Source organism: Pholcus phalangioides, unplaced genomic scaffold (assembly GCF_987345545.1).
Source record: "Pholcus phalangioides strain wild (caught in Gottingen) unplaced genomic scaffold, Ppha-v1.0 ptg000008l_1, whole genome shotgun sequence".
In the NCBI taxonomy this organism is placed as follows: domain Eukaryota; kingdom Metazoa; phylum Arthropoda; class Arachnida; order Araneae; family Pholcidae; genus Pholcus; species Pholcus phalangioides.
The window spans coordinates 7,324,649-7,343,287 of record NW_028301601.1 but is presented as its reverse complement, the minus strand read 5'-3'; the positions used below and the strand labels follow the sequence as shown (position 1 = coordinate 7,343,287).

The 18,639-nt window shown below is 39.3% G+C and overlaps 2 protein-coding genes and 1 long non-coding RNA gene across 3 annotated transcripts in view; 1 reads left to right on the top strand and 2 right to left on the bottom strand.

Annotated features, from left to right (window-relative positions):
• The window catches only part of LOC149083581 (eukaryotic translation initiation factor 3 subunit F-like), a 28,342-nt gene extending 18,631 nt beyond the window's left edge, over window positions 1-9,711 (bottom strand). The window contains exons 1-2 of the mRNA XM_089234097.1: window positions 9,504-9,711; window positions 5,937-6,007 (exon numbers count right to left, since the gene is read on the bottom strand). Coding sequence (XP_089090223.1) covers window positions 5,937-6,007; window positions 9,504-9,612 — 180 coding nt within the window. The 5' untranslated portion in view covers window positions 9,613-9,711. The remainder of the gene's footprint in view (window positions 1-5,936; window positions 6,008-9,503) is intronic.
• On the bottom strand, window positions 9,650-14,457 carry LOC149083580 (uncharacterized). Its single transcript, XR_016192907.1, has 2 exons — window positions 13,645-14,457; window positions 9,650-9,725 (listed from the first exon to the last, which is right to left on the bottom strand). It is a non-coding gene; the product is annotated as an uncharacterized LOC149083580 (long non-coding RNA).
• On the top strand, window positions 9,906-17,574 carry mRpL41 (mitochondrial ribosomal protein L41). Its single transcript, XM_089234098.1, has 3 exons — window positions 9,906-10,122; window positions 12,794-12,894; window positions 17,211-17,574. The coding sequence occupies exons 1-3, from the start codon at window positions 9,918-9,920 to the stop codon at window positions 17,439-17,441; spliced, it is 537 nt and encodes a 178-aa protein (XP_089090224.1). The 5' UTR covers window positions 9,906-9,917; the 3' UTR covers window positions 17,442-17,574.
• The last annotated feature ends 1,065 nt before the right edge of the window (window positions 17,575-18,639 follow it).

Here is an 18,639-nt window from a genome sequence, read left to right as displayed (position 1 = left end):
ATCTCTCTTTTGTGAAGCCTTTTTTATCTTGAGGTCTCCCGGGCAGTGCCGTCTTAAGGCATGGACCCACCCGGGCACGGCCCAGGGGCCTCACAAAAATGAGATCTGGTTGAAATTTTAAAGAATTTGCCTAGTAGGGCCTCAGAAAAATCACTTGGCCCGGGGGCCCATGATGCTCTTAAGACGGCTCTGCTCCCTGGTCGTGCCCTGGTGGGCCCATGCCTTAAGACGGCACTGCTTTTGGCAGTGTTCTGTACATAACCAATTTCAATGAACGTGCGGATGATGCAATAAACTGGTTTTGATTTTGTAAGAAATATAGAGATATGTATTGTGTGTGAGGTGTTCATTATTTGTATCAGAAAAAATCTTGTGTCTCTTTTCATAACACACGGCATTCCAATTCAAATCCACAGAAATAACAGATATTCAGTACAATAAAATAAAAGAGAAAAAAAACAGAAACCGTGTTTCGACACTGTTAGCAAGCGATGAGCAATCATCACGGTGTTTATCCGTTTTCCTAAAAAACGGGTTCTCAATCTCAAACATTTTCCACCCGCGCCACCCATTTCTCTTATGAAGAGCCATTGGCGTACGCAAAGGGGGGATTTGGGGTTCTAACACACACCCCCCTTAAACCAAGATTATAGTGTTATTTTGCTGGAAAAAACATAAACCCCCCCAGAAGGAAAAACAAATCTGAACCCCCACCCCCCGAGAAAATTCTGCGTACATCTATGTGAAGAGCAGTTGTAAGAAAAGCATTTCTTTGAAAAACCTTTGTCGTCAAGACCACTGCAAAACTGCACCCCTGACAAAGGTTGGCGTGCACAGTTGGAGAACCCCTGCTAATCCATCAACGTGTTGACAAATACAGGGCCATCATTCGAGGGAGGGGGGGGGGGGGCTTTTGAAAATGCACTAAAAATGGTATATATACATACAAATATATATATATACTAGGGGGCTCTGCCCCCCCCCCCCCGTCGCCTTTGGCAATCAACCCCCCCCCCTTTTCTCATCACAACATATCTTGTTTATTTCTTCCCACTTCATCAGCGTACTATGGAAAGGGACATGTGAAAGCACCAGCTTACTGAAGAAGCGAATTTTATAATAAGAAAACAACAAAAAACAAATGTGATTCATCAAGTACCCCCAGAAAACTTGCCCATGGGGGTCCCCAGACTCCAATTCGCTGAATTTTAGTGGGGCCCAGACTGGATTTATCTCAGGCTACCGATGTGTTGCAAATTTTACATTGTTAAACAACAAAAATCAATGAGATTCATCAAGGGATACCCAAAATGAAACGGTCCCCTGACTCGGAGCTTGTCATACATCCCCCCTGTGAGTGCCATGGCAAATGTTCATTTGTATTCATTTTACCAACGTATAAATTCCAGGCCCCCCCCCCCCTCAATTACCCGTGACCGAATTCACAAATTTTATGGGGTCCCCAGACTGAATATAGCTTGAGCTTCCGCTATCGCCTATGAAACCTTTTAACTTCCCCATTAAGGTATATGTGCAATCCCCCCCCCGGGTACCCAACCTTGTGTGTTGGGAGCACTGGTGTTATATGTATATGATACATATACATACCTCTCAGCATGACCCCCCCCCCCCCCACAAGGGCAGGGCTGACAGATTATCACTTTTTGATTTTTCACACTATAAATTAACCACAGAGGGCCCCTGAAAAGCTAGTTTGGGGGCTCACCATCTATTCCAGACTAGAGGCCCTGCTGTAGGATGTGAGAGCCTCTCGGTGCATGCACGTAACTTGGTCCCGATGGGTCAAATGGGTCCCGAATATGCTAGAGTTAAATGAATACTTGACCTAAAATCGTAACCGATTTCCGTCATTCAAAAAACGTCACTCACTTCCGTAACATAAAATCGTCACTAATTTCGATTGCTTAGAAACAGGCCCTTTTCGAGTTTGTGATTTTATATTATACTGTAGAGTAGATATACATAAATTGAGTTCATGTTCTTTGCCTGCCCCCTTCCCTGGAAAACGTTGAAATGACGTTCCTGGAAAAATCTCTACAAATTTTCGTTGAAATTCTAAGAACATGTTCAGTATTGAGTAGAAAATTAATGTCGACCAGCAATTCTCAACCTTTTTTCTGAGTCACGGAGCCCTTTTTAGTATATAATTTCTACAACGGAGCCCCGTACGCTACGTTTTTTTTTTTTCATTTGGTCATAAAATTTACTGACTCACTTTACTTTAATTGAGTGAACGTGGAGCCCCCTCAACCAGTGCACATGGAGCACTGGTTGAGAACCGCTGGTGTAGACAGTACATAGATAAAGTTTTCTTTCTAAAAGATTTTTGATGTGTTTGTGGGGAGGACAGGTTTTTTCCACCCCAGCGACTGCATAATGATTTATAGTGGTATATAACTTATGATTTTATAGTGGTTTTCCAGTTTCCGACAGAAATTTGCCACCCTTTACATTTTGCAGCCCAGAGCAAAGGCGTGGGCATGAAAAAACATTGAGAGGGCTGAAAGTTTCCAGTCGTCCCGCGACGAGCCTCGAGCCCGTATGTAGAAGGATGCAGTGCCCCGCTTTATTTATTCATTAATTGGGGAAGGGGGTTCTCAGCCCCCCAACACTAAATTTATTGGGGGGGGGGGGGTTTGAAATAGCCCCCCCCCCCCGCCATGTTTTGGTGCCTACGTCCCATGGCAGTACGGCAGTACGTTTCTTATTAAAAGCTATTCAGAGACAATTGAAAAAATGAAATTTGAAGGATGGAATTTGTACCCCTCCTGATACTACGCCCAGGAAACCAGACCAACCCCCTCCCCCCCACTAGTTGCAGCACTGTCCGTTCGTCAGAAGGAAGTTCTCTTGTTGCACATAGTGCAGTTTTCCATGCAAAAAGCGCAATTTGATGGGCGGAAATTTGCGAAATATCTATGCTATCTCGTAGTCCCAGTAAGATTTTGAAAAATATTCACGTCTAAAAAAATGACGGGGGAATTAATCCGTAAAATGCTACCACAACAATCGTCAAACTTTTACATTAGGATAGACTGGGTTAAGCACAAAAATGGGAATCGAAAAGAAGAGAGAGCGCCACAAGTGGAAAAAAATCCGAAATGCTCCCTCCAAACCAAATGGGTGTGATGATGATGACCCCCCCTCAGAAGTTCTCTTTTTTTTAGAAGAGAGTGAGGAGAAAAAAAAGGGGAGAAAACTGACCAATCCCCAAATAGCGTCTGATTTTACCTCGCGATGAAAACAAACCGGCTTGAAAGAGTCGCGTACCTCTTGGAGCTGCCTCTTTCTCCTCCTCGTCTCGCTGCCCGAGTATGTGAGGCGCAGAACAAAACAGTACATTTGTTTTCGCCGCTATTTCGTACCTCTCCGCACACATCCCCAGTATGTGTTCGGCCTAAGATTTAGGGGAACATGGGGAGACTTGATGTTTTCAGAAACGCATTTTTATAAATTTTATTTTGCCAATAAAAAAAATCATGAGAGTGCATATTGAAAGAATGTAAATAACACATTTTTTCTTGTTTGAAACATAGGCAAGTAGGTCAAGCCTCCCTTTGAGGCTCGACGGTAAAAACAGACAATAATTTATAATTGTGAAATAAGAAATGGTAAATATTTTAATATTTTTTATTAATTATGTAACCATTAAGTATAAAATTTTCAGTATGATAATTGAACACTAAGGTTCCTAAATGAATAAACCCTGGAATGTTTATGTGGCCGTAGGTGATAAAATCTGGCAGCCCTCAGTCCCCCCCCCCCCCCCCCAATCCCATGAACCCTGAAGCAAAATGCTCTTGATTGTTCTGCAACGAGACCTTGGCTGAATGAAAATGTTCTGCGGTAAAATTCCCATAATTGTGATTTCCTCACTTTTTCTTAAAATATTTCCAGATTCGTCTGCAGTATCACTGATTGTTCTTATCATCGATTTCGGCACATTCTGCTTTAGGGCCACGAATAGGCTACTACTACTAAACCATACACACACCTCGTCCATATACATTTGCAGAACCTTTCATTAGTTTATAGAATCCACTACCACTACTTAACTGCACATACACCTTACACATATTTTTTGTGGAAATTCTAGATTGCTGGAATATGTGATTTGTTCATGTTTGGCTCCTAACATGTTCATGTTGCCAGAGTTGTTTTTATTTTTCATGGTCTGACCTTGCAGCCATCTATTTTCCATACAGGGTGATTCTAAATTCATGGGACAAACTTCAAGAGGTGATATAAGACAAAACAATCACAAAAAAATCTACTCACCAGAACAATTTTTTATGTGCTTAAAATTTCTTTACCCGAAGAAAAAGGTAAAAAATAATGCTTCTTTTGACTTTTCCAGGGCATAGTGACCCTCTTCTAAGTTGGCAGATATGATGCCTATAAGTTCCTAACATTTTGTGCTGCTCTCAGTCTTAGAAACCATGTGAAGAAAATTTCATGCACCAATACCAATATTTCAGTTGCCATGGCGACCTGACATTTGTTCAGTTCTATCAAAGAATGTATGATCAAATCACAATAGTAAAAGCGCTAGAGGGTGTTAGAGAATGCACAAAAGCACTCCCCCAATAACAAATATTAAAATTTTTTGACAAATTTGCTATATGATATGTGCTACTAACCATTTGCAAGTGCACGTGCACCTTCAGATTGGATTGATGTTAGTTTTTTTTATTGGTACAAGGACCACAAAGGTTATGGTGTGCCAAACAATGATCAAGCCGCAAAATGACTTGTGGTAGAATTTCTGCTATCCAGATTGCACCATGAAAGACCAACTACATTACAGTACCCTGCCCTACTCCAATGGTTGATGCTTTTGCCCCCGCAAGTCCTTCAGAAAAATTTTATATTTGTTTTTTGTGAACTGCTGTTGTGCACTTTGCAACTGCTGTTGTTGACTTTGCTTTTGCGATTCGACCACACATTCTATGACTGAAAATGCTTGTTATATAATACTTGTTCTTATATCACCTGCTAAAGTTAAAGACCCAAAGCAGAATGTGGCAAAATCTGTGACGTACGTCGCATAACAATTAGGGCTACTGCAGAACAATTTGGAAGAATTTTAAGAAAAAGTGCAAAACAAAAAAAACACTATTAAATGCATGGAGATTTTTACCGCAGAACATCTCCAGTCAGCTGAGGGCTCGTCGCAGAACAGTGCTAAACATTCTGCTTTGGGGATGTTATGTATCATGTTGAAGGTCTGCCTACCTTCTGTGGCGAGATATACCATCCACTGAATACCATTAAAACATCTAGCAATTGGCACAAAAATAACTAATTAAGATCATCATCCATAAACTGGATGGATCACAGGACATGAATAAAAACAGGACATCATGTCCCAGCCATAGCCAGTTATCACCCACAAAAGGATGAAAGTGAACTTAATGAATTTCACACAATGAATGAAAGTGACGTTAGCCTATGCCCAGACTCGTGCTGTTCACTAAATGAATGGTTTTTTTTTGCAAAAAAATTAAAATATTTTTTTTTTCAATAGTATACCTACCAAGGCACTTGACCAATCAAAAAAAAAAAAAAAAAAGAATAAAATTAGCCTATACATCAGCCGAATTTCCTAGGAGCTTTTTTTTGCTGAGAAATCTGAAAATTTTTTTGGCTTGGGGGAATTTCTTTCACAGCAGAACTTCCATTGTGGAAATGCTCAAATAAACTTAGAAATTTCTACGTTGTCCTCAGACTTCAATCTAATCAGGAATTTTTTAGTTGCTACAGGGACCTGACATCTGAGATTTTCCAAGCCCCGATATCTCATGTGATATTTAAGATATTTTGTTTATTGTAGTGTTCAATTTTAAGTGTCTTGAAACTATATCTGCTTTATTGTAAAATACAGAAAGATGTAACAAAAAATAAAACAGACTCACTTCATCTTCGGACTCGTTATGAGGCACGCACAGGCAATTGGTGATTTCGGCCCCTCCTTTTTCATGGACACCTGAAAAATATGTATAATCGTAAATGTCAATGCATTGTAATTCATGAAATCTCAATTTATATTTTTGTTATACAGTTGGCCTTGCAGTGCCGCAGTGGTTGTTTTCAACTATGAAAGTTAACATCAAGGTCCACAGGTTCAAACCCGGGCAAGAACATTGGAAACGAGTTCTTTACCTACCGATCCTAGGACAACAGACGATAGATGATGACTTCATTTCCCTTCCAACTCTACTGGTTGGAAATCGATGTGTGGTGATATATGACTGGAGCTGGTGTGCGGTAAAATAATAGGTGGCTTCCAGCCACTGTGGTGGTCAAGTGGTCATAGTGATGGGCCCGCAGCACGAGGATACAAATTCAAAACCCACTGACACCACAGGGGGGGTTGTCAGTTTTGAAGTTGGTTTTCTGTGGCTCGAATACGAGCCAATCTCACAGTTAAAAAGTCTCGACACAGAAAGCAACAGGCCTACAACAGTACAAACCTTCAATCATTACCCTTCACACATGGTTTGGAAGGTAGATGTCAGCAAAAAAACACTACACAGAAACGTCACCCTTAGATTCACGACAAATTCCAAACATGTACCAATTCGTTAAAGTACCACAGAGGAATCATGGATGAAAATTTTATGAAATGTAAAAATGTGTCTAGAAGCAGAGAATACGCCTATATATATATATATTATAGTCAATAGGCAGTTGTCCTGACCCCCAAAGCAGAATGCTTTGCATTGTTCTGCAACAAACCCTCGGCCGACTGAAAATGTTCTGTGGTAAAAATCCCCATAATAGTGTTTTCTTGCACCTTTTCTTAGAATAATTCCAGATTGTTCTGTAGTAGCGCTAATTGTTCAGCAATGCACGCCGCAGATTTTGGCATATTCTGCTTTGGGGGTCCCGACAACTGACCAGTGACCAGTATCTGATGGGTAATTTATTGCGTTATATTTAAATACAGTGAAAGATGTAACAATAAATACTGTGGGTCTAATTTTTCTACCTTTCTCTTTCAGAAGCCCCCAAAGCAGAATATGTCAAAATTTGCAATGTACAATACAGAACAATCAGGGCTACTGAAGAACAATCTGAAAGAATTTTAAGAAAAATATAGTGAATACCATCATGGGAACTGCAGTGCATTTCCAGTCAGCCAAGGTCTGTTGCAGAACAATGCAAAGCATTCTGCTTTGGGGTTCAAAAAAGTAGACAAACAATGATTAAATTCATTTTGCCTAGTATTAAATGCATGGGTCTGTCCAGACATTTTTTCTGTAGGACCCCGTTTTTGTGAAAATTATCCTTATTTTTTGTCAAAAGAACCATTAATTCTGTGAAAAATAAGCCATTTGGAGCAAAGCAAAATAATCTAGTTAATCTATCTCAAAAGGAACTAAATGTCAAATTCATAGTTTTATTGATTTTTATTTTGTGAAGGGTCTATTTTAAAAGATCCAAAATTTTGTGAAGGGTCCAGAAAACTGACCCAAATTTTGGCTGGACAGACCCTTGCGAGGATGCATATACAGAGCCTGACTGAAATTTGGTTGAATGGGGGAACAAAAAGTGACATCAATTCTGTGTTGCTAGTCTAAGAGCACATGCAAATTGAAGACAAACTGAATCAGGACTATGGATGGTATTCAATGTTATCCAGTCGGTAGAGTGTAGAACTAGCAGTATGAAGGTTGATGGTTCGAATCCAACACGTAACTTTAGTATTCCCCCTTCCACCCCCTATTACTTTCACTTTTAACTTTCTTGAATGCTTTCACATTTTTTTTTTTTTTTTTGTCTTTAACTTTACTATTCACTTTTGCTTTTCAAGCTGATATTAAGTGTCCAGTCATCCACGGAGGTAATCAATGTCTCTGCACAAGCCTGCATGCCAATTGATTCATTTTTAATTACTTATATTTGGGAGTCAAAGGTCATGATGCGCTTACTGCTTAGGGTGGGGGGGTCAAGCAGTGAAGCATACCCACCAGCCCTGCGTGAGCCGAAATTACAAAATATAAGTGAAATTGTATCGTGCTAATTAAAATATAGATGCAACCTATAATTATTTATTTTATTATTTTCAAAAGACACCACAACCAGTAAAGTGACTTTATCGAATCTGTCATGCCAAATGAACGCTCAGTCTCACATGTCTTTAAAAATTCCGGCAAGAAATGTGATGTCACTTCCAGCAAGTCTTCTGACTTACCCTAAAAAGCTTCAAGCTCTGTACATGTATCCTTCGCCTACAGTCCAGGGTTGTGAGCAGATCTATCTATCTGTCTATCCTTTGCCTATATGGAAAATGCTGTCTTACATGTGAACAGTTTTTTAGCGATTAGATTGGTTCAACGATTAGCGATTAGATTGGAACGACAGACCAGATGAATGAGCAACTGTAAGATGAAGAATGTATGCAAACATGTGAGTGACCAAAATAACCTACAGACCAAGAGATCAGACCCACAAACAAACAGAAAAAGGTTAATTTTGCATAAGCATGGTCAGGGGTAATGTGGCAACGTTTCCTCGTGCCAAAATTGCCAACCTTGATAGCTGATGTCACACTGTTTGCTAGTTTTATCAAACCACATTAATTAACCGCATATTTTTTTTCATTGCAATTGTGTGTGTTCTTTGTCTGCCATCATGAATTGACCTGCGATTGCTTGGCACAAAAAAATTCATCACATTGGCGGTGACCATGCTTATGGAAAATTAACCCAGAAAATTGTCCCAGAGAGTGTGTAAGCATGTGAATGACCAAAAGAATGACCTAGAAAGAAGGGAGCAGGTCATTGCACTACTGGAAGAGCAACTAAGGAAGTGTGCAAGCATTTCAGTGACCAAATAGCGAGTTAAAAGCAGAGGCTAAGCTGGTTTTTTAAAGGGCTATATGAGCTCTGCTCAGCACGGCAATGAGCAGCAAAGAAAAAAAAAAAAGACTAGAATAGAAGGGAGCAAAACCATAAATCTGCTAAGCTCAGTTCCACAGGCCTATAGCTCCCTGAGATACGATTGGTATTTAGTAATCATACTAATGTAAATTCATATCTTTTGTTCTGGATGGCTATTGTCTTGTCGCGGCCCATCGCCCCCGATCTTCAGCTACAAATGTAGCGGCAGCAATCACCTTCAGCAGCGAATGAGCTTAGGCAGACAGACATCTTTAGATGCAACTGGAATGAAGTCAAATATTCAGCTGTAAAATGATGCCGAAGCAGATACCTTCAGCTGCGAATGGACTGGAGGCAGGAATAGATATCGGGTCCAGTGTGTATCCGGCCTTTCTGTGTAGCTGCATCTGATCATTTCGGCTTATTTTATAGGGCGGACAAATTTCCCTCATATAATACGGCTCTTGGGGGGGGGGGACAACGATCGCCCCCCCATTGCGCCCCCCTCTGGATCCGCGCTTCAACTTAAACCATCCAAGACTCCCTCTCCAATCTTGACATTGTTTTAGATATGGAAACATATTGAGGAGCACTCACCAAGTAACGTGCCGATAACACGATGCGACCCCTCATTCCTCCTCTCATAGGACTCCACGATCGAAAACAGCACAACGGGATGTATTTTAACCACGAGGTTGGGAGCCATTTTGATAATTCTAGTTATCAACAAATTTAACTGCAAATCAACAAGCCAAACACGTTGTCAACCAGTTCCTCCGATGTCTGGGCGACCATAACTATATTCTCCCATGACGTTTTCTGAAATGAGGTCCAAAAAAAATTAAATGTAAGTAAAATATCCATCAATGGAATTTTTTAATTTTCTAAAAATCAAATTCATGAATCGATTTGACCTTTTTAATTCAATTTGTTTGATTACTTTTTAGTTACTTTCCAAAATATCTAAGTCACATATGTATTTTGCTTTCTGCCGTTGGCAACATACCAAACATGGCGGCTGTTGTTTACAAAACAAAAGCGTGCTTGAATTTCCTTAAAATTACATTAATCAGTCCGACTTCGTCGAATCGAAGGGATGTTTCGACAAGTGCTTGTACCTACGGAAAGCGGAACTTCAGGAAATTCCATTACCCTAATAAACGGGGCAACATGGCTGATCGTGCATGGCTCGAAGAGCACCCGGAAGAGGTTGACCGTAAGTTGATCCGTGTCCATTTCAATAGTTAAATATAAAGTAACAGCTTCGGTATAAGGGGACACGCCAACTTGGCGACTTTTTTTCCGACGGTAAATCGCCGGCGCGCTTGGTTGTTCTGCGTTGCCTGCTCTGTTGTTGTTCTGGTTGCCTTTGCACCGAAAAAAAAAAAAAATCGCCAGCATTAAAAAACAACAACGGAAACCAACAAGCACATAATAATTACTTTCATAAATCGATCGGGGTATAAATAAAGCCCCGGCATTGTTTAAATAATAATCTGATCAGGGTGTAAATAAAACCTGGACCCTTGCTTCCGTATAAGAGAAATTTTCTATTTTTGTGAGGCCCCTCGGGCCATGCCTTAAGACGGCACTGGTTGATGAACTTGAGGGGAATGATGGTGCGGCCATGATGACGATGATGTCAATACATATGTACATTTGATAAATAAGTCTCGGGGGTTCTCAAATCTTTTTCACTCACAGCGCCCAAGAGCATTACAACACCGAATCTGTTTGAAAAACCTTGCGAAGGTAGGTTGGCGGCACACAGTTTGAGATCCACTGGCATAGGCCATTCACACACATCTTTGATGATTTGAGGGGTGGGAAGGTTAAATCGCCCTCTGCCTGTTTCTCTGTCCATGGGCGGAGATACGGGGGACGGCGTGGGGGAGCAATGGCTCCCTTTTCCCCAGCATCATAAGTAAAACTGATTGACCTAATGTATTTGCATATATATGAATTTACATCATCATCATCATGCCCCAGCAATTGTCGTGCCCCTCCCCAGACTTTCAAGTCTATCTCCTTCCTATGTCTCTGCCCATGCTGTTGGTGCTTCCATGGGTCCCTCAAGGATACATAGGCCGGACAGGGATCTGGTCTTAAGGGCCTGGCACAATTATTCTCATGGTTTAATCGTTCTATAAATTCACTGTAATACGATCCCGTGAAAAATCTGACCACAGAATCCTGGAGAAGATCATGGCTTAGTAAGGTTTGGTGTTCAGGTGATCCAACATGTCCTATTTATATGGCCCCACTCAGATGAAGATATGGCAACGAGAAAAACCTAAGTGACTGTCTTAGTCATGCACCATACCAGTATCAGAATTGCTGAAGCATTTCTTCATATTCTTGTGGTCGAGGTTGAATATTTAACTAAACTATGATTGATTGCCAGGCTACAACTAGGGAAGGATATAGGTTTGGGGGGGGGGGGGCGGGGTTTGTTGCTCCGGGTGCTGGACCAGAAAATGGGCCTAGTTTGCTTGTTGTTTGGATTTGGGGTAGCCTATGTTTCAAAAGGTGCAGTCGCACCATGCAGCTAAATTTTTGGGGTCGTAAAAACTGAATAAAAATACTTTGATTACAGTGATTTGCATTTTTTTACTTTTTTTAACAAAGCAAAATTAAAATTCTCTGGATAATGTTTGCTGTCTGGTGAATGATGTCTGTCCAAGACAGAGAGCTCATTGGTCTAGGGTTTTGAAATGGTGGGTGTGAGAGCCCTCACACCTACCACTTCAAGGCAGGGCCTGTGCATCATTAATTTGGGCAAATGTGATTTTTTGGGGGCCTCTCTTATACTTTGTGTTTTTTTTAGGAAGAGACACATGAAGATGCCTATAATACAAAAGGCAGCCAATTTCGGGGCCCTTAAAATTGGTTGGCCCTGGCCACGTGCCCCGTTTGTCTATGCAACAAATAGTCCCGGCCTCAAGCCAAAAGTCCACGCGAGATCGATGTCCCTGATGCTGAATTAGAGAAAGCGCAGAATTTTTCCTTTAACAACATAGTATTTTAAGGGGGAAAGGGTTGTGGCAGTGCCACAACCTTGAAAGTGCTTATTTGCTGCAGCTGAAATAGTATTTAGTTGCAGTTATGAGTATAGATAATCTGTCGTCTAGCCCTGACAGCCCTCCATCATAGTGTTCAGATATTCTAAACATGCCCCCCCCCCCCCACATCTTGCACCAGCATGCCTGGGCTATTATTGTTATTGGGCCTCAGGACATATTTTTCATGGTCTCCCTCTATAGTGAATTTCAACATGAAGAAACAAAATCAATAAGAATCATTCCCTCATCCCGAACTGTAGCCCATTTTGGTGGGGCATGATTATAGCATGATGGGTCTCAAGTGCCTAGGGACACGCTCAAAATTTTTCTTGTCAAGCCCAAATTCAAGTCCACGCGACATAGTCTATATTACCATAAATATAGGCCATACCACATAATATAGTACGTGAAATACAAATACAATGCCACAACAGGCAAAATGCTTAACGAGGTGACTGAGAAAAAGATGCCCATAATAAATATGGATGTCATATATTTCAAAAGTGCAGCAACCCTATTAAATATTATAGTTTGATAGTTGTTCTGGGGTGCTAATTTAAACCTAGCTTGCACCAGGGTGCTGAGAACGCTGAGGATGGGGGGGGGGGGGAGGGGCAGCGAAACCATTCGAAAGAGCTGCAAAGCTGTTTCAGCACCGGGCCACAAAATACGTAAGCCTGTCTCTATTATCTGACTTTAAAAACACACAAAAATTTTTGGTTAAGACTTGCAATCACAATTAGTTTCTCTGAAGCAAACAATCTTTATGGAGTCATTTTCAAATAATTATAAAACAACAATGTGGTTTTTTGTATTTCATTTTAGGTCGTGGTGTAAGAGATTCTGGATATTGGGAAGATGGTAAATTCATTCATGTTCCAGAACTAGTTCCAGAGCTTGTTGTTCCTGACTTAACAGGATTCGAGGTGAAGTATAACTCAGGATTTGTACTATTGATGTAACAAATTTGCATAGAGGTATTGCAATTCTCATTATCTGTACCACCACTCCTTCATACTCTTGTCCAACCCTCAAAAAACTAGTCTTCTGGTGGTCTAGTCCAGTGGTTCTTTCTGGCTCGTGGCCCTGTTTCATTCATTATTGTGAGTCGAAAGCCCAGTCAAATTCATGACGAATGGAAAATGTATAAGGAAAAATTAAACACTAATCACTCGCGGCCCGGTATGAATGAGGTCAGGTCCCAGCAGTTGAGAAATGCTGGTCTAGTCCATCCCCTAACCACAAGCATCGCAATACAGTCCCCAAACTATGCATGCGCACCACCTGAAGGAAATGCAGCCACCCCATCAGCTCAGAACACCGCCACAGGGTGCTGTCAGCTTTATTCATTGTTCAATTTTTTTACATTGGCTGACAGCACCTCTGAAAAACTGCCCACTAAATGCAAAACGAATATGAAGCAATGCAAGGTGTGCACCTCTGCTGGATAGGAGCATGATACGGGATACAAAATAATATGTGCAACAACAAAACAGTATATGCAAAACAGATACAAGGAAGTGTGCCACTGCTTGATATGGGCATGATACTGAAACAGAAAAAAATATATAAAATATATTTTTTATTTTTATTATATATAAAAATATATAAAAAAAGGTGACAGTTTGTGCAAAGCAGCAACCCCCCTTATCTGTCTTCTCCTATTTTACACTCACTGTATTCCCATTGCATTAGACGACATGCTGTCCAGTATCGGAGTAAACCAGCTTTTTGAATGTTTGAGTTTATCTTGTTCCTTGCAATCTGGGGAAAACAGGATTCAATATGAATCACATGATACATTCACAAAAGACTGATATCAATCTCTAATAAATAGGCCTACTGAATAAATATGCAAATCGGAATAAAATAATATTTTTCACTACAGCAGACAAGTTTTGTCCAGGATTTTGATAACGATAATGAAAACTGAACATTCATTTATCACTCACCCAGGGGTTCTTAACGTATGAGTCGCGATCACTGGCTTTCGAGGTGGTTTATTCAAGTCCTTTTAACAGACAGGAATTGTTGAGCTTTGTGTCACAACCCAAACCTCTAATTTGCAGCAGCTTCTGTCATGGGTTGTACATATCTACTTGCAGCCAGTGATTCTTGACCCAAATACAGGTAGGTATTATTGAGCTATGGATCACGACCCAAAACTCTGATTTGCAGGGGCATTACAGATGGGTCGTACAAATCCACTAACAATCAGGGGCCATTGATCTATAGGCCATGACCGAAACTAGGTTCGTGGGTGGGTGGGGGCCTTCGGAGATAAGTCGTATGAATCCACTTACAGTCCTGTTAGAAATGCACTTGTTGTGTCACTGGTTTCACTGATTTTGAAGGGAAAAAACAGTCCCATGGGTTGAAAAGCTGATCGTGATGATTTTGAGTCAAGGGCTGAAAAGTTAAGCCTTGCGCTAGTCTAATTATCGGCAGTCTAATACAAAATGCACATAATGTGCTTTCCACTTTTTTTCTTTTTTTCGCATGTTTAGGAATAAAAAATCTGCTGTTTCTTTCATACCACAATTTCATGTTTTGCAGCACGATTTTTCAACAACTTGCTCAAACTATTCAAATCACATGATGAAAGAATACAAAAATACTTTACAGTCTACTGATTTTGTACTTTTTTTAATACTATTTTTCTAAGCTGCTCATCTGATGATGAGAACGAATATACCTTGTATCCGGCATTCATAATAACCCAAGATTTTTGGTGGCAAATCAGCTTATTCAATTGATATTTTTGAGTCCAGATGTTAAGGAATTTTTTGGAATCTGTGATTCAGATTTTCTTGTATACCGGAAAATATGGGTATTCCTGGCATGAAGGTCACCCTCACTATTTTCTGGCATGCTGGCTAATGCGTTGAATAGAAATTCTGCAGACTGAAAACCAAATTGAATGTGTTTTTCAAAACCCGGGTTTTAGTGATTGCAGGCAGACACTTTTATCGCCATTCATTACCATTGGATTGGAATTTCCATACTGGGGTTCAGACACAAGCGTATCAAAACCCCTGTATGTGTGTGGATACTAACTTGGTGTTTAAATAAATATTTTTTTTATATTGATGACTTTCACATCGTCCAAGTCTCCTGAATTTTCCGGGAATCTCCAGAATTTTAGCTTCATCTCTTGACCTCCTGAAAAGTTCTTCAATCCGAAAATCGCAAAAATCCCTAATTGTCCCTAAACATTCCCTACTTCTGAATCCCCACTTCTAAAAATAATCCCTAAGGAATTTCTTGTAGGGCAAAAAGTCGTTTGCCTCTGTTTTTTCTTACAAGTTTTACAAACCCTCTGATGTGGTAACAAGAAAAGTTGTTTGTCTTATCGTGCAGGGAAATAGCTTAGCAGCCAATAGTCCTGGATAATAATTGAAAATTATAGTGACGTGCATGTGGTCAAAACTTCCTCTTTTGCTGAAGTTGTGTACGTGCGATAACAAAACATGAATACTGATAAGCAAAAAATATTTAATTAATTTTAAAGATACTTATTCCCTAATGAATTTCCTTTCATCAAACGTTCCAGAAAAATGCCGACTTTTTCTTTTGTTCAAGTTGTGTTAAGGACATAAACATCTGTCATGGTGAAAAGACTGACATCATCACCCATTTGAAATCAAAAAAACATCAAGCAAGTGTTACAAAAAGTCATGTGTTCTTCAAAAATTGATGCTTTTTCCCTTCATCTTCTGATAATTTTTGGGTCATTGGTGCAGAATGTTTGTTTATGTCGTTTCTATTGAACACAATATATTTTGTTTAGATCACCATTGAAGTTTTGGCCTCCAATCTCACTTGTTTTTTGCGTAGGGATTTTATTCCCAAGGGTTTAACTTCCATGTGTGTAAAACCCCTATTTTATTTGACTTCAATTTTTAAGTAGGGATTTTATTCCCTATGCTTTGACTTTTATGTGGGGAAAATCTCCATTTCATTTGGAAAAATCCCTTTTGTATTTATTAGGAAGTGGTTTTAGTATAAAATATGTGTCGGCGCAAAAATCTCCCTAATTTTCGTTTTCAAAAGTTGGCAGCTATGCTTTCATCTCTGTAAAAATAGTGAATGAAATGAAAGGATGGTTACGCTCTTCTCAAGATAAGAAGACAAAATATCACAAAAAAAGTACAATAGTGAATTATAAATTAACTTTTCAAGTTGCCGGGTCTAGCTGTCTCCAAGCTTTAAAAAAATTATTTAATTGAACACGAGTGAAAAAATGTAGTATTGCAGTTGCATTATGATTAACAATAAATTTAATGTTAGCAGAAGAGATAAATGTGCTACATAAGTATGAAGGAACCACAGTGTAAATCATAACTAGAATCCTCCTCCATGCAAACACAAGAGAGGCAAAGGATGTTCAATTAGGAGGGTCGATGGTTATAGTAATGGCATCGCATTGTGAGGACCCAGCTTCAAACCCCACCATTGCCGCAGTTGTGGTTAGCAGAAGTTCATTTACTGCGGTTCCCCCAACTTCGAGGTTCGAATGTGAGCCAATCGCCCCGTTAAAAGTCTCCTCACAGAGAGCAACAGTCCTGCAATGGTACAAATATTCAATCATTACACTCCTGAAATATATATGGCACAGTGCAAATCAGACACAACACTATGTACACACTCAGACTGTTAGGCACACACACTCGCACTTCCAGCACAACTCACTCGGTAGTAAATTGCCCATGGCGATAGATCAGAGTTGTGCTCGGTTTGAAAGAAACAAAATATGTTTAAGAAAGAAAGCCCCAGGCAAATGATTATGATGCAAGGAAACTCTGAGTAAATGATTGTTACAGGAAGATTTGCCTTGTCAAATATAAACAAAGTAAAAGTAGGTGCTAGCCAAATTTATCGAGACAAGCCTATTTTTTTTAGGTAAAATTGTCAACATTTTTTGTTTTTTAAATTTTCCACGCCTTGTTGGCCTCTTTCTACGCAGGTGGGCATGCCTGAAATTTAAAAAATTTGGGCTGCCCTCATCCACCAAAACTTAGTACAGCTCCCCTCAATTTGGACAGCACTTCTTTTTGCCTGTTCCATGAAATTAATTTTGAATGAATTGCAAGTAAACTTCACAACTGGCTGTATCTCATTTGTTAAAATTCAAAGAAGTGTCACTGAAATTTGCATTTTGAGTGTTCTTGTTAACATTTATTTTTCATAGATGGTGATTATATTTTCTATTTCATGAGTAACCCATATCTTTCTTTTCCAGTTGAAGCCTTATGTATCATATCGAACAGCTGACATTTCTCAAGAAAAGTTCACTGCAGAACATCTTTTTCATATCACATATGCAAAGAAAATGCGCCAAGATTTCCAAGAAGGCCTATTGGATGAAGAGGGTAACTCTTTGAGACCATCCGAAGAAGAAAAAATGACTGCAGAAGAAGCAAAGTTGAGAGTTCGTCAGATTGGGTGTGATTTATTCGATAGTAACACGTAATCAAGATGCCATGTGTAAGACTAATGTTCTTTTGTGTAAATTATTGCAAGTGTGCCAGGGATGCCATTTATTGCTTTAAAACCATTGAATGTAAATCTGGCATTAATAAAATTCTGATAGCAATTTGCAGTAATCTCACATCTTTGTCATTTATTTGTGCTGTTTAATTGGCAACATGCATAGGATCATCACAGGCAGTTATTTTCAAGCGATTTCTTTTAGTTAATGGTATTTATAATCACATAGGCACAAATGTGTATCTGACACAAGGGCAGGAGCCCCCTCCCCCAACATTTTCCACTACCTCCATAGTAACCTATGGAAATATTAGGTTTGCCCCCCCCCCCTCAGAATTTCCAATAATTAATTGCAACCAGGGTTAACAGGTTTTTGACGATTTAAGCTGTTGCGTCAAAAACTATCAAAAAACTCATATATTGCTTTTCAATGTAAAAAATCCCATTGGAAATACACACACATTAATTGCATGTAATGTTTAAAGTGACTGTGTTATACAAAGAATAAGTATTTAATATGATTGTCAAATAATTGTCTACTCTCTACAGAATTATTTTGCACAAAATATATGTGGTTTTTTTTCTTATAAAATATACAATTTGAATAAAGTATAGCATAAACATTGAAGGGAAAACTATGGAAGTATTTGACATTCCCTGATTCAAGATGATTCTTGACCTTCCAAAATTTTTTTCAACTGCTTATATATGTGCAGTGATACAAACCATCTGCTGTACTCTTTTTACAACAGATAAGTGTTTGAAAAAGTTCATTACATCATATATGTAATGTTGATTTCTGTTATTATTAAATTATCTAGATAATCACTGAGATACTCTTATTGTGCATAACATTGAAATATATCTAGAGATCAAAATATTAAATTGTAGGACTAAAATGTCATTTAATTTGACAATGCTAGCTTGTATATGATGCTTAAGAAACTCCTGTAACTTATCCTTAGTCAAACTTAGCTATTCTTACTTTTGCACTATGATATGGTATATTTACTAGCATTTATAATGCAATGGTTTTCCAATTGAAGCTGTATTCAAACATGCAACAAAAAAAAAATGCTTTGGGCATCAAGTCCTATCAGCTCTGCTTTGGTTGAAAATAATCTTTAAATCTTAAAACACCTCCTTTAATAATAATCTTAAAACATCTCCTGAGCTAAGAA

What these genes read in the sequence shown, in the direction of transcription:
- mRpL41 (XM_089234098.1), top strand. Translation starts at nt 9,918, where the DNA reads ATGGCGGCTGTTGTTTACAAAACAAAAGCGTGCTTGAATTTCCTTAAA. An exon ending in GCACCCGGAAGAGGTTGACC is followed by an intron (nt 10,123 to 12,793) that starts GTAAGTTGATCC and finishes ATTTCATTTTAG; the next exon opens with GTCGTGGTGTAAGAGATTCT. An exon ending in CTGACTTAACAGGATTCGAG is followed by an intron (nt 12,895 to 17,210) that starts GTGAAGTATAAC and finishes TTTCTTTTCCAG; the next exon opens with TTGAAGCCTTATGTATCATA.